The sequence below is a fragment of the Hypanus sabinus genome, chromosome 3, assembly GCF_030144855.1.
Source record: "Hypanus sabinus isolate sHypSab1 chromosome 3, sHypSab1.hap1, whole genome shotgun sequence".
NCBI lineage: Eukaryota > Metazoa > Chordata > Chondrichthyes > Myliobatiformes > Dasyatidae > Hypanus > Hypanus sabinus.
Window position 1 is genome coordinate 12,524,552 of NC_082708.1, and position 16,595 is coordinate 12,541,146.

The window sequence follows — 16,595 nt, forward strand, 5'->3', positions numbered from 1 at the left end:
AACCATTGATTGGCTTCTCTTCTTCAACCAACAGGTCTCTTCCAGAAGGCGATAATCCAGAGCGGGACAGCCTTGTCCAGCTGGGCAGTGAATTACCAGCCTGCCAAGTACACTCGCCTGCTTGCTGAGAAGGTTGGCTGTAGCATGCTCGACACCATCAACCTGGTGGAGTGCCTACGGATGAAGACATACAAGGAACTGATTGAGCAGGACATCATGCCCGCCCGCTACCACATCGCCTTTGGGCCGGTCATCGATGGTGACGTCATCCCGGACGACCCCCAGATTCTGATGGAGCAGGGCGAGTTCCTCAACTATGACATCATGCTGGGCGTCAACCAAGGGGAGGGGCTGAAGTTCGTGGAGAATATGGTAGACAACGAGGATGGAATTTCGGCCAGTGACTTCGACTTTGCTGTCTCCAACTTTGTGGACAACCTCTACGGTTACCCAGAGGGGAAGGACACCCTGAGGGAGACCATCAAGTTCATGTACACGGACTGGGCGGACAAAGAGAACCCGGAGACCCGGCGCAAGACCCTGGTGGCTCTTTTCACCGACCACCAATGGGTAGCACCGGCGGTGGCAACAGCAGACCTACACGCTCAGTATGGTTCTCCCACCTACTTCTACGCCTTCTACCACCACTGCCAAAGTGACATGAAGCCCGGCTGGTCAGATGCTGCCCACGGAGACGAGGTCCCCTACGTCTTCGGTGTCCCTATGATAGGCCCCACTGACCTCTTCCCCTGCAACTTCTCCAAGAACGACGTTATGCTCAGTGCAGTAGTGATGACCTATTGGACCAACTTCGCCAAGACCGGGTGAGTGCAGCCCATGTAGAGTTTACCTTAGAAGTCAGGCTGATGCCTCAACATCATAGTAAAAACAATTATATCCGCACCCTCACCCCCCACCCCCAGTACCCTCCATGTGAAAAATATCCATTCTAATTCATAAAAATGAACATAGAACATCCCGTTGCTGTGGTCTCCTGATTTCCAGTCCATAGGCTAAAATGCTATCTGGGTTATGTGTTCGATCTACAACACATTCCATTCAACCACACTTCACAAGCTCACATGTTTCAGAGGCTAAAAGGACACCTGACAGAAGTTTATGATATTATAGAACATAGAACATAGAGCATAACAGCACATACAGGAACTTCCACCCACGATTTTTTGCTGACCTTCAGTTCCAGTTGCCTCACTGTAGCAAGGGTGTGGAAACCATAGAAAGGGTGCAGAGGAGATTTACAATGACGTTGCCTGGATTGCGGAGCACACCTTACAGGTTGAGTGAACTCAGCCTTTTCTCCTTGGAGCAACGGAGGATGAGAGGGGACCTGATAGAGGTGTATAAGATGATGAGAGGCATTGATCATGTGGATAGTAAGAGGCTTTTTTCCAGGGCTGAAGTGGCCAGCACTAGAGGACACAGTTTTAAGGTGTTTGGAAGTAGGTACAGAGGAGATGTCAGGAGTAAGATTTTTACGCAGAGAGTGGTGAGTGCGTGGAATGGGCTGCCTGCGATGGTGGTGGAGGTGTATACGATAGGGTTTTTTAAGAGACTCCTGGATAGGTACATGGAGCTTAGAAAAATAAAGGGCTATGGGTAACCCTAGGTAATTTCTAAGGTTAGCACATGACTAGCACAGCTTTTGTGGGCCAAAGGGACTGTATTGTGCTGTAGGTTTTTAAGTTTCTATGTCTCATTTCTAAGATGAATCTATCCTTTCCCTCAAGTTGAAGTTCAAGTTTAATTGCCATTCAACCATACATGAAACTCCATTACTTCAGGGCTAAGGTGAAAAACACTGGACCGACAGTCACACATGGTACAAGGCAGATGTAGCACATACTGTATAAGATAGCAAGCTATCAGTAAAATACAGTCACACAAAACACTACGTAGACATCCTATCTGAAAGGTTCTTAAATGCCCCTGATGTATCTGCCTCTGCCACCATCCCTGGTAGTGTTTTCCACACATGTACTACTCTGTAAAAAACTTATCTCTGACATCTCCCCTATATTTTCCTCCAATTACCTAAAAAAAATATGCCTCCTTGTATTAATCATTTCTGCCCTGAGAAGAAGTTTCTGGCTATCTATACAATCTGTCCCTCTTAGCAACTTGTACACCTTTATCAAGTTACCTCTTATCCTCCGCTCCAAAGAGAAAAACCCTTGCTGGCTCAAACTGTCCTCCTAATACACATCCTCTAATGCAGGCAGCATCCTGGTAAATCTCCTCTGCATCCTCTCTAAAGCTTCCAATATCCTTCCTATAATGAGGCGATCAGAACTGAGTATAGTATTCCAAATGTGATCTAACCAGGATTTTGTAGAGTTGTAACATTACCTCACAGCTCTTGAACGCAGTCCCCTGATTAATGAAAGTTAACTGTCCATACACCTTCTTAACCACCCTATCAACTTGAGGGATCACTAGCCAAAGACACCAAGATCCCTCTCTTCCTTTACACTGTCGGGAGTCCTGCCAGGAATCCTGCATTCTGCCTTCAAATTCGACCTTCCAATGTGAGTCACTTCATACTTTTCCAAGTTAGACTCCTTATGAGAGGCTTAGATATGGCAGACAGATAGAATCTTCATTCCAGGGTGGAAATATCGAGAACAAGAGAACATGCATTTGACGTGAGAGAGCGGCAATTTAAGGGAGAAATGTGGGGCAAGTTTTTTATACAGATTTTATTCCCTGGAGCACAGAAGAATGAGGAGAGATTGGATAGAGGCATACAAAATTATGAGGGGTATCGATAGGATAAACGTAAGCAGACTTTTTCTAGTGAGGTTGGATGAGAGTAGAACTAGAGGTCATGGGTGAAGGGTGAAGGGTGAAATGCTTAAGGGGAACATGAGGGGAACTTCATCATTCAGACGGTGGTCCGAATGTGGAACAAGCTGTCTATAGAAGTGGCAGAAGTGGGTTCAGTTTCAACATTTAAGAGAAATTGGGATAGATATATGGATAGGAGGAGTATAGTGTGGGTACAGGTTGATAGGACTAGACAGGTTAATAGTGTAGCATTTGTACGTGGGCTGAAGGCCTTGTTTCTGCACTGTAGTGTTCTATAACTCCTTGGCTAGTGGTAGACACCTGGAACTGGCTGCCAGTGGTAGTGGTGGATGTGAAAAAGGAATCTCAGAGGCTGTTAGACAAATGGATGTGCAGGGAATGGAGGAATATGGATCAGATACAGGCAGAAAGGGATTAGCTTAACTTGACACCATGTCCAGCACTGACATCGCCTGTTCCTGCTCTGTCATGTTCCTCGTACATATTTTGATTCCTTAATAGCCCTCCCATGACGTCCCTTGGGACTTTTTTGGTACATTAGAAGTGCTACAGTTCTTTATCATTAAGCTCCTTTCCTGTTTGCCCCCTAGCGATCCGAATCAGCCCGTCCCGCAAGACACAAAGTTCATCCACACGAAGCCGAACCGGTTCGAGGAGGTCGCCTGGTCCAAGTACAACCCGAAGGACCAACTTTACCTGCACATTGGACTGAAGCCAAGAGTGCGTGAGCACTACCGGGCCACCAAGGTGGCGTTCTGGCTGGAGCTGGTGCCTCACCTGCACAACCTGAACGAGATCTTCCAGTACGTCTCGACCACCACCAAGGTCCCACAGACGGACTCCACCCCCTTCCCCTACGTGACCCGCAAGCTGTGGACCTCCACCACCAAGCGGCCCCCACTGAGCCCCTCGCACAACCCCAAGCAGGCCAAGGAGACTCGGAAGTCCAACCCGGAGGAGACGACAGTGCTGATCGAGGACAAGCGGGATTACTCGACGGAACTGAGCGTGACCATTGCGGTGGGGGCCTCCTTGCTCTTTCTGAACATCCTGGCCTTCGCCGCCCTGTACTACAAGAAGGATAAGCGCCGCCACGAGACCCACCGGAGGCAGAGCCCACCGAGGGGGGCTGCCAATGACCTGGCCCACCTGCAGAACGAGGACATCATGTCGCTGCAGATGAAGCAGATGGAGCACGGGCACGAGTGCGAGTCGCTCCAGACCCACGACACCCTGAGGCTGACCTGCCCGCCCGACTACACGCTGACGCTCAGGAGGTCCCCGGACGACATCCCGCTCATGACGCCCAACACCATCACCATGATCCCCAACACCCTTGCAGGGATGCAGCCGTTGCACACGTTCAACACTTTCACCGGAGGCCAGAACAGTACAAACTTGCCCCACGCACATTCGACGACTCGAGTATAGCTCTCCGGGCAAGAGAGGTCCCCACACTGGTTGGGTAAGGGCGCCCCTTTTGGAAATGATTTTATCATGAGTTGAAGCACTGGAAAACTACTTGTGTCCCACAAGAAGAATATCAAGTAACCACTTCTTTCTATTTAGTAGGGGGGGGGGGGAGTGTGCGAGTGTGTGTGTGTGTGTGTGTGTGTGTGTGTGTGTGTGTGTGTGTGTGTGTGTGTGTGTGTGTGTGTGTGTGTGTGTGTGTGTCGGGGGGCTGGAGGTCCTGTATTCCTGTCTCCACTCAAATTGGTTCAACGCCAATCAATGTAAACAGGACGGAAGACTGTAACAAGAAGAATTCGCAAATGTCTTTTATAAATGATGAAAGCAAATTCAACTAATCCACTGTATCAGCTGGAACTCCTGATAACTCATGCTTAACTCATTGTCCAACAGCACATGAACCATGAATTCTATTAAATGGACACATACGGAGATAAAAATTGAAGTACTGTATGTTCAATAATGGACATTCCCAGTTTCAAAAGTAAGTGATTGTACGGTGTCCTTGGTGTGCCATTTTGTGTTATGCCCTTGTAACCGGGCCTGACGAACAAATAAGGGTGTTTACTTTTTTTTGTTTAGCTTGGGAAAGAGAAAAACGTGATGTAGTACATCTGACAAACATGGTATACCATCGATCAAAAGACAATTCAGTTGCCTGGATTCTAGATCCGCTTCAAGCAAGGCAGACTTGCATCTCTGAACTGTATATATGAAACTTTGTAAACAGTTGTAAATAGCAGTGGGTTAAAAAAAAAAGAGAAGCTTTTATTGTTCTGGTTTTATTTCAGTTTTGAAAGAATCAGCTTTTAGAGGGCTTGTGCTTTATATTCTGTTTCTTCTGTACATGCATCAGGTAAGCCATCTCCACCTGTGCTGATTACTTTCCATCGATAATAAGCCTTGGGAATCAATAACATCAAACTCCTAGAAGACATTGGTGCCTGCTTATGCTTTTTTTCTTCTATGTATCTTAAGCTTATCTCTGTTTTAGATTCTGTTAGGTGCATGTTTAAGTATTGTAGCGAGCAATTGTGGATCTATAATTTCCTTTGGGTATGTTTAGTGGAGGAAGAGCTCACAAGGCATTAGGGGACTTGTAGAGAGGAGCAAAGAGTTCAGGGTGGGGTTAAAATAAATGATAGTGTTAATATTAAAAGCGGAGAGAGAAAAAAAATTCCTTCTCTCTCCACCCATCCTCTCTCACTACCACATATGAATTATTTGCTTTTGGCGGGAGGGATTTTGGAGAAAGGGTACAGAAGAGAGAGCAAGTGTCAACCTGAGGATTGACTCAGCCAAGATAACAGGCCCGGGGTCTTGTGTCTGTGCAGAGGTAAGCCAGCAACATGCAGCAAAGCGCGGCTCACTTTGATCGATCACACAACAATTCTGGAAGGCACATATTAAATTTTATTGCATCACAAGATTTGCCAAGTTTATTGGATCCAAAGGCTTTTTGTTTTATTTATTTTACTGATGTGGGGTGTGGATATTGTTGGCAAGAACACAATTTGTTTCTTTGGCCCTTGAGAAGTTGGGGTGAGCCATCTTCTTGAACTGCTGCAGTTCTTCAAGGGTAAATGCTCCCCAGTGCTGTTGGGTATTGAGGTCCAGGATTCAGACCCCGTTAAGGATTAATAGCTGCTTCTGAGGAGAACTAACACACACAGACAGAAAGGGATATTTCATGGGGTAAATACTTACTTGCTTACTTAAGCCCATCACCCCTACTGGGGCAAAGGCAGCTTGCCAGGGGTACTTCATCCAGGGCCAGTCTTTCAAGTTGTCCACAGGTGTAGCCCATCTTTGCAGATCCTTCCCTCTCCCAGGGGTGAGATCTTTGGAGCTTTTGTCAGTGTTTCTGTAGCTCTGGGTTTTTTTTACGGGATGGGGGTTGCTAGCCCCATGCCCAACCCTCTTCCTTTCGCAGCCAGGCTTGGGACCGTCCATGGCAGAGTTATTGGGTAAATACGCTTGCTAAAAAGGCGTTCTTAGACTAAGGATAATCTACCTTCATTTGAATCTTGTTAGCTTGTGTGTAGACTTTTCCACATCCTGTCCTAGGCGTTTTAAAGCAGGAAGATCATTAAATGTAGTATATCGATGTATATGTTTTTGTTCATTTATTGTTTGCTTATCTTTCTTTTGCCTTAAGTGATAATAGACGATGATCTTTTGGCTGGACATGTATCTGTATAAAATTTTCAGCAGCTTTTTTAAATAAAACAATCACACTATTTTCTAATTCACTGCCTTTTTGTTATGAATGACTAAGCCAGTGGTTACCTTCAGCATAATGAGCTGTGTAGTATGACGTGGGTGATCGTAGTCCTTCCATGGCCATGACTGTTCCTGGCAAAGTTCTCTCCAGAAGTGGTTTGCAGTTGCCTTCTTCTGGGCAGCGTCTTCACAACACGGGTGACCCCAGCCAATATCAATGCTCTTCAGAGATCATCTGCCTGGCGTCAGTGGGCTTGTGATGTCCAAGAGTTGCTCATACGACCATCTACCAGCTGCTCCCATGTCTTCACATGACCCTGATTGGAGGCTAAGCAGGTACCACACCTTGCCCAAGGGTGACCTCCAGGCTAGTGGAGGGAAAGGGTCCCTTACACCTTCACCACCCAGTTGTTAGGTACACTTGCTTGTAAATGCAACTATCTAAACAGCCAATCATGTGGCGGTAACTCAAGGCATAGAAGTATTAAACGTGGTCAAGAGGTTCAGTTGTTGTTCAGACCAAACATCAGAATGGGGAAGAAATGTAATGTAAGTGACTATTAACGTTTGTTGGAGTCAGACGAGGTGGTTTGAGTATCATAGAGACTCAAAGGTTCAAAGGCTCATTTTATTATCAAAGTATGTATGCAGAATACAACTCTGCAATCTGTCTTCTCCCCAGGTAACCATGGAATACAGAAAACCATAGTTGAATGAAAAAGAAACAAATCTTGCAAACACCAAACACCCCAACCCTCCCTCACACAAAAACTAACAGATCAGCCAAACCCCCAGCCCAACAATCAGCAATGAGAAAGAATGGGCGAGAACCCAAAAGAACATTGAACTGAAGAGGCCAATATGAACAGCAGTTAGTTTGAACTATAGTAAAATCCATAAATCTCAGAATTTCAATAACATCTCCAAGAACATCAGGACCCAGTGGCTCGAAACAACAGCCTCTCCAATGCCAGCGACTTGAACCAGCAAACTCTCCAACATTGGGACTCATGTTATCAGCCTCTTCAACATCAGTACAGTACTCGAACCAGCAGCCACTCGAATCAGCAGCCTCTCTGAGACCCACTCGCTCTCCTCCAAACTTTCCTCGATGTTTCAATTTTCCTCGATGCTTTAGTCGGCGAGAAACGTAGTCATCTCATTTCTGAGCTTCTCCTCAAGGTAGCTTTTCTCTCTTGGAGTCTTTCAGGGACAGCAGGGCACTCGCTCGCCTGATTGAACTACAGAATGCAAGTCACAGACTCCAACAGTTTGAAAAACTAAATTCAGATAGAAAGAATAAGTAGAAGGCATAGAAAAGCTGAAATGATTGACTTTCTGAAAGACGTTGCTCAAGGAATCGACTGCTGATCTCCTGGGATTTTCACACACACAACAGTCTCTAGAGCTTACAGAGAATGATGTGGAAAACAAAAAACCGTCCAGTGAGCAGCAGTTCTGTGGGTGAAAATGCCTTGTTAATGAGAGAGGTCAGAGGAGAAGGGCCAGACCGGTTCCAGCCGACAGGATGGCGACAGTAACTCAAATAATAACAGCGATGTGCAGAAGAGCATTCCTGAACCTGCAACAGGTTGAACCCTGAAGTGGATGGGCTGCAGCAGCAGAAAACCACAAACATACACCCGGTGTATATCTTGGGGCTTAACATTGCATTTCTAAAATGCTGAACTGGAGCCTCAGTCACCGAGGAGAAGCTGTTGCTTGAACCAATGACTGCTCTGTCATCATGTGCCTGAACATTAATGCCGTGTGAGAGTTTGAGACAGCATCTGGCAGAGCAGGAAATGCCCTCGGCTGGCCTCAGGAGCAGCCTTGAGTTTCATTTACCCACACAGTGCGGGAGGAACGCAGAAGTTCAGTCAGGATCTGTGGGGAATAAACAGTTGACACTTCAGGCCAAGACTCTTTACCTTTTGTCTGAGTTTGTTTGCAACTTGTAGAGAGTGGAAGAACTTGTGGGAGACTATTCTGCCCATTAATGTTCTGCTGACTCAAGATTGTGTCTCCTCTGTGCCTCACCCATACTTAGCTATCTGAAGTCCCACATCCTTTGATAACCCCCCGCCCAATAAAAACCCTATCAGCCTCTTCTTCAGTACATCTAAAGCACCCTACGTATGTATGGCTTTTGCATGAGAGAGCTTCAGTTTTCCAATACTCTTGTGGTTAGTCATCTCACCTGACTTCTTTCTGTGTAGCAAGGCCTTAATGAGATTTTCCTCGGAGAACATGTCCCTTTAGAACAGAGATGAGGAGGTATCTCTTTAGCCAAAGGATGGTGAATCTGTGGAATTCATTGCCACGAGTGGCTGTGGAGCCCAAGTCATTAGGTACATTTGAATCAGAAGGTGATAGGTTCTTGATTAGTATGGGTGGCAAAGGTTATGGGGAGGAGGCAGAAGAATGGGATTGAAAGGGATAATAAATTAGCCATGATTGAGTGGTAGGCAGGACTTGATGGGCCAAATAGCCTTGCTCTGCTTCTGTGTCATAGTTCTGATATTGATTATTTTTTTCTTTTAATTCTCCCTCACTATTACAAATGACCCACAGAAAATGCTGGGGATTTTCATCAAAAGACGAAAAAGCACAGTTGGACTCTATTTTAAGCCAATGGTTAATCTTAGGGAGTACTAAAGTCGTCCTGGACTCTGACCAGGCTCACCCTGATTGTGTCTGCTTCTCTCTGAGACTCAACGTAACTTGGAATAAGCACAGAGCCATGTAGTTGGTGTCTTATTTAAGGAATCTTATAAGGTAGAAAAATGTATTTCAAAGTGTTATCTGACCTGTTGAGTTCCTCCAGCATTTTTTGTGTATTGCCCTGGATTATCGGCATCTGCAGAATCTCTTGTGTTTAAAAGTGCTGTACTGTTTTTAAGGATGAAAGATTAGCTTTATTTGTCACATGTACACCGAAAAATTCAGCAATATGTGTCAAATCAAGTCAGCAAGAATTGTTCTGGGGGCATTGGAATTGAAATGGGGGCTCTGTGAGTATGCAATTCCGATCACCCCAGAGCTTTGGAAAGAGTACAGTTTTACAAAGAAGCTTCCTGAATTAATGGGAATGAGCATTAGTGAGAAGAGAAGAGCATGGACAAACATAGGTTGCTTTTCTAGAGTGTCAGAGACTCACAGGGGACTTGATAGAAGATTATAAAAGTTATGAGTGACATACACTCAGTGAGGTACAGGAGTGAAACCTGGTGTGGTCTTCTGTGGCTGTAGCACAAGGTTTGGCATATTGTGTGCTCAGAGATGCTTCTCCACACACTACTGTAGTAGCATGTGATTGTTTGAGCTACTGTCACTTTCCTGTCAGCTGAAACTAGTCTGGCCAGTCTCCTGTGACCTCTTTCATTAACAAGGCATTTTTGCCCACAGAACTGCTGCTCACTGGATATTTTTTTGCACTGTTCGCTGTAAACTCTAGAGTCTGTTGTGTGTGAAATCCCCAGGGGATCGGCTGTTTCTGAAATACCCAAACCAACCCATCTGACACCAACAATCATTTAACAGTCAAATTCACTTAGATCACCTTTCTTCCTCATTTAGCTGTTTAGTCTGAACAACAACTGAATCTCTTGACCATGTTGCATGCTTTTATGCATTGAGTTGCTACCGCACGAATGCTGATTAGGTATTTGCATTAACGAGCAGTTATATGGGTGTACCTAATAAAGTGGCCACTAAGTGTATACTGTAAATTCTTAGTTAGACCGTACATGGAGTATGCAAACATCATTGAAATTGGTTTATTATTGTCACATGTACCAAGGTACAATGAATAACTCATTTGCCTACTGTTCATATAGATCAAATCATTGGACAATGCATTGAAGTAGTATCAAATAAAGCAACAATACAATGCAGAATAAAGTGCAACAGTTACAGATAAACTACAGTGGAAGATCATGTTGGAGCAGAGTGTGAAGCTTAGAGTCCACTTATCACACCAAGGAACCATTATTACAGCATGGTAGAACCTGCCCCTGAGACTGGTGCTATGTGCTTGCAGACTTTTGAACTACTGCCTGATAGGAGAAGTGAGAAGAGAGAACGTCTGGGGTGGGTGGGGTCTTTGATAATGCTGGTAGTGAGAAGTATGGATGGAGTGCATGGAGGGAAGGCTGGTTTCCGTGATGAGCTGAGTTGTGTCCCCAGCTCCCTGCACTTTCACGGGCCAAGGAGCCTGGTTTACATTCAAACTTCAAGACATTTGTTACCAATCCCTTGAAGAGTTGATGTTTCTCCTTGCATAGAGGTGAAGCAAAGGAGACAAAGTGATGACATAATCAATGTTTATAAATTTATGAGGGGCATAACTTAATTCCTTTGGGAGCTTTAGATTTCCCTTGCCAGGGTAGGAGAGTCTAAACTTGATATTTGGAGTAAAATAAGAGAGAAAAGGGGATATGAAAAGAATCCTTTCATATTGGAGGTGATGTGTCTTTGCAATGAGCTGTCAGAGGAAATGCTATAGGCTGGTATAATCACAACATTTAAAAGAGATTTGGACAGGTTTATGGATTGGGAAGGTTTAGAGGAATACAGGCTAAAAGCAGGCAGATGTGACGAGCTCATCTTGGATAGCATGGACCAAATGGGCCGAAAGATCTCAGTCCCTACAGTAGTCATGAGCAGAAGGCATATCTTGGATGATGAGTGCCCTTAACGGTAGATGCTTCCTTGTTGAACGTGTCCTCAATGGTGGGAAGGTGGTGCCTGTGTTGGAGCTGACTGAGTTTACAGCCTTCTGCGGACTCTTTTGCTCCTGCACATTGGACCCTTCCGACAGGGTGTGATGAACACAGTCAGAATGCTCTCCATGGTACATCTATAGGAAATGTGATGTAGCTCCCCATGGACACTAGCTTCCCTAGCAACAAGGATACCTTCAAATGTGACGCCAAAAAAGCATCCATAATTCAGGACCCCCGCTACTTAGGGCATGCCCTTCTCTTAGTACTACCATCAGGGAGGAGGTACAGATGCCTGAAGACACACATCCAACCATTTAATGACAGTTTCCTCCCCTACACCATCAATATCTTAATCCATGAAACTATGAACCCAACCTCTCTATTTTTGCTTATCTTTGAACTACTTATTTACTTTGTGATACATTTCTTATTGTAACTTTAAGTAAATTTTATGTATTGTGCAGTTCTGCTGCCGCAAAACAAATTTCACGAGATACGATGCTGTGCAAAACTCTTAGGCACATACATATAGCTAGGGTGCCAAAGAATTTTGCACAGTACTGTATTTGTCAACGTGGAGCGAAGCGCAACTTTGTAAATCTGGCGGGAGCAAAGGATATTAGGACTGGCAAAGGTGAAGTGCCATGGTATGGGTTTTGGGCTGGTAACAGTATGCCTGGGTAGGAGCGGGGTTGGTGTGGGTGCCGACCCTATCCCTGAGACCCCAGCAGTATCATTTAATATAAACAATGGTCTTATTGATCATTCTAGAACGTCTCTCTGGTGCTTCCCACTCACTTCCCTCTCCTTTCCTGTTTGCCCAGCCATGATTCCACTCCCCCTGTCCCCCTTCCCACTCTCAGTCCACAATAGAGACCCATTTCAGAATCAAGTTTATCATCACTCACGTATGTCATGATTTTTTTTGCAGCGGTACAGTACTGTTCAAGAGACTTAGGCGTCCTAGCTATATATATATATGTGCCTAAGACTTCTGCAGAATACTGTATGTTAGCAATAAGGAACCCACTTCTGTTACAAAACACTCTCTGACTCCTAATGCTGGTCTGCCTTCTTAATGATTGCATCAATATGTTGGGCCTAGGGCAGACTTTCTAAGATGTTGACCCTCAAGAACATGGAAAATGAACAGCAGTTAGAAAGCGAGAACATAGATAAAATAATGCAGAAAGTGCAAAATGTAGAGCAGGAAGATGTGCCTGGAAGGTCAGGCAGTACATGTCCTCCTGTTCCAGAGCAAAAAAAAGAAAAATAAGTTTTAAAAAATCAAACTGAGCCAATATCACAGAAGGATGATTGATCAAAGAAATCAAATTACCTGAAAGCGTTGAATCCAAAAGGCTGTTATATGTAGAATTGGAAGGTCAAGTGCTGTTCCTCAAGCTTGTGATGAGCCTCATTACAACAGTGTAAGACTATAAGACATACGGGCAGAATTAGACAATTCAACCCATTGACTCAGCTCCGCCATTCCATCATCGCTGATTTATTATCCCTCTCAACCCCATTCTCCTGCCTTCTTTGATACACTGTCTAATTATAAATCTATCTATCAACCTCTATTTTAAATATACCCAATGACTTGGCCTGCACACCCATCTGTGATAAAGAATTCCGCAGATTCATCACCCTCTGGCTAAAGAAATTTCCCCTCATCTCTGTTCTAAAGGAATGTCCTTCTATTCAGAATCAGAATCATAGAAACATAGAAACATAGAAAATAGATGCAGGAGTAGGCCATTTGGCCCTTCGAGCCTGCACCTCCATTCAGTATGATCATGGCTGATCATCCAACTCAGAACCCTGTACCTGCTTTCTCTCCATACCCCCCGATCCCTTTAGCCACAAGGGCCATATCTAACTTCCTCTTAAATATAGCCAATGAACCGGCCTCAACTGTTTCCTGTGGCAGAGAATTCCACAGATTCACCACTCCCTGTGTGAAGAAGTTTTTCCTCATCTCGGTCGTACAAGGCTTCCCTTTTATCCTTAAACTGTGACCCCTCATTCTGGACTTCCTCAACATCGGAAACAATCTTCCTGCATCTAGCCTGTCCAATCCCTTTAGAATTTTGTATGTTTCAATAAGATCCCCCCTCAATCTTCTAAATTCTAGTGAGTATAAGCCTAGTCAATCCAGTCTTTCTTCATATGAAAGTCCTGCCAGGAATCAATCTGGTGAACCTTCTTTCTACTCCCTCTATGGCAAGAATGTCTTTCCTCAGATTAGGGGACCAAAACTGCAGTTAGGGGATCAAAATCAGGTTTGATATCATCGGCACGTCATGAAATTTGTTAACTTATCAGCAGCAGTACAATGCAATATGTGATAAACATAGAAAATAAGTAAGTAAATCAATTAATGTATGCACATAATATGTATAATAAATAGTTAAATTAAAAATAGTGCAAATACAGAAATAATAAAAAAACGAGGTAGTGTTCACGGGTTCGATGTCCATTTAGGAATCGGATGGCAGAGGGGAAGATGCTGGTCCTGAATCACTGAGTGTGTGCCTTCAGGCTTCTGTACCTCCTTCCTGACGGTAATCATGAGAAGAGGGCATCTCCTGGATGGTGGGGATCTTTAATAATGAACTCCGTCACCGCTCCTTGAAGATGTCCTGGATACTACGGAAACTGGTACCCATGATGGAAATAACTTCCTGTGACCTCTTTTGATCCTGTGCAGTAACTCTCCCCGTGCCAGACAGTGATGCAGCTTGCAAGAGTACTCTCCACAGTATATCTGCAGAGGTTTTCGAGTGGTTTAACTGACAAATCAAATCTCCTTAAACTCCTAATGAAATATAGCCACTGTCTTGCCTTTTTATAGCCGCATCGATATGTCAGGACCAGGTTAAATCCTCAGAGATCTTGACACCCAGGAACTTGAAATTGCTCACTCTCTCCACTTCTGATCCCTGTCTGAGGATTGGTTCATATTCCAGGTTATTCCAGGGGTTCCCAACCCTTTTTTATGCCACGGATCAACACTATTAAGCAAGAGGTCCATGTATCCCATGTTGGGAACCCTGTTCTATTCTGAGGCTGTGCTCTCCGGTCATAGACTCTCCCACTATAGGAAACATCCATTCTATGACTACTCTTAGGCCTTTCAATATTTGATAAGTTTCAATAAGATTCTCCCTCAATCTTCTAAACTCTGAGTACAGGCCCAGAGCCAACAAATGCCCTTAATTGTTAATACTTTCATTCTTAGAATCATTCACATGAACCTAATCCGGACCCTGATAAGGGGCCCAAAACTGCTCACAATAGTCCAAAAGCAGTCTTGCAAGTGCCTTATAAAGCCTCAGTCTAAAGGAACACACCAACCACTGGGTCAGTATTGGAATGGGGTGGGGAGTGAAAGGGTCAGGCAAGAGGAAACTGAAAATTATTCCTGTAGACTGAATGAAGGTGCTCCACAAAGTGACAACACTCTCCAGCACAGTGAAAATGGAGGGTATGTAGATTGAATAGTCTCAGGCCAGAATATTGAGTTCTGTGGATAGTGGGAATGGAGGAGGTCAAGGAGTGAGAATTGAAGAAAGTAAAATTGTCTTGTTAGCCATATAGTCTGTGAATCCATGTTGACTGAGTCAGTGGGCTAATTCTTCAACCAGAGGATGGTATGCCTGTGGAACCTGGTGCCATAGAGGGCTGTACGGACCAAATCATTGGTAGAGATTGATAGTTTCTTAATTGGTAAAGGGGTTAAGATAAGTGAAGGAAAAAGAATGGGGTTGAAGGAAAGATATCAGTCATGATTGAATGATGGAGTGGGACTGATGGGCTGAATGGCCTAATTGTGCTCCTATGTGTCATGGCCTCATGGAGAAATGACTAGAGAATGGAGTTGAGAAAAGAAATTATCAGCCATGATTTAATGGTGGAGCAGACCCGATGAGCCAAATGGCCTAATCCTACTCCTAGATCTTATGGCATTGTGGTCTTAATGGGGGGTGTTTCAGGGAGAGGATTGTTGGTACTATTAGTGTTAATGGATCTGTATGCCTGTTATAGGGGAAGTGATCAGAAATGGCTCGCAGAGGAAATGCATTTCAGGAATAAAAGGCCAGTTTTGAAAAGGGCTCGATCTGGCTGAAGGTCCTGCTGTTCAAATTGACAGCTCATAACAGAGAAGCTTAGTAGAGAGCCCGTAATCCATTTAAAAACAGGAGCAATAGATGGACACCAGGAACCTTTTGATATTGGCTCTTGAGAGATTACTCTGTGAAATATATTAGATAAGGTTTGAAGTAACAACTTTAATTCAAATATTAATTTATATTAATATCTGCCAAATCTAGTTTCCTTCAAGATAGTCAGGAAACTGTAAATGCCAAGAATTATTGATATATCTGAGCTGCACTGAATTAAATGAGAAATTCTGAAGTACATGCTATTGTACGCAGATCTCTGCACCTTATCTCCTGGTAACTTCTGTCCCTGCTATGTATATATTTATTCCCTGCTTCTCTCCATAGTTGTACTAACGACATAAATGGTTTGTTGGTGGTGAAGCCCTTAATTCTGATTTATAAGTCCAAATCTTCCTTTAATACTACCACCTTTATATACACTTAGTGGCCACTTTATTAGGTACACCTTTACACCTGCTCACTAATGGAAATATATAATCAGAAAATCATGTGACAGCAATTCAATGTATAAAAACATGCAGACTCAATCAAGAGGTTCAGTTGTTCAGATCAAGTACCAGAATGGCAAAGAAGTGTGATCTAAGTGACTTTGACCATGAAATGATTGTTGGTGCCAGACAGGGTGGTTTGAGTATCTCAGAAACTGCTGATTTCCAGGGATCTTCATGCACAATATTCAACATTCAAAATTCTCTGGAGTGTACAGGGAATGGTACAAAAACAAACACAATAAAACATCCAGTAAGCGGTTCCGTGGACATAAATGAGAGAGGCCAGATTGGTACAAGCTGAAGAGGAGGAGACAGTAACTCAATTATAGCCACGTGTTACCATAGCGGTGTGCAGAAGAACATCTCTGAAAGCACAACAAATTGAACCTACATTATTAAGTGGCCATTAAGTGTATATAAAGGTGGTGGTATTAAAGGAGGATTTGGATTTATAAATCAGAATTAAGGACTTCACAATCAGCAAGTCCTTGATTCCTAAAAAAGTAGCCACTAACTGTATGTGTAATATCTTTAATAATATAACTGCTACCCAGGAGACCATGTTGTATATTCTTGTTTTGAGGTCTTAATGATCAAAACATTTTTCTTCTCTGATGGCCCAAAGCTTTGCTGATGCATAGAGAACAATGGTGAATCTTATCTTCTCT

At 44.0% G+C, this 16,595-nt stretch overlaps 1 protein-coding gene across 1 annotated transcript in view; it reads left to right on the forward strand.

Moving 5' to 3' along the window:
* nlgn4xa (neuroligin 4 X-linked a) overlaps positions 1–4,257 on the forward strand; it is a 318,165-nt gene extending 313,908 nt beyond the window's left edge. Inside the window, exons 4-5 of the mRNA XM_059963749.1 lie at positions 35–824; positions 3,417–4,257. Coding sequence (XP_059819732.1) covers positions 35–824; positions 3,417–4,257 — 1,631 coding nt within the window. The remainder of the gene's footprint in view (positions 1–34; positions 825–3,416) is intronic.
* The last annotated feature ends 12,338 nt before the right edge of the window (positions 4,258–16,595 follow it).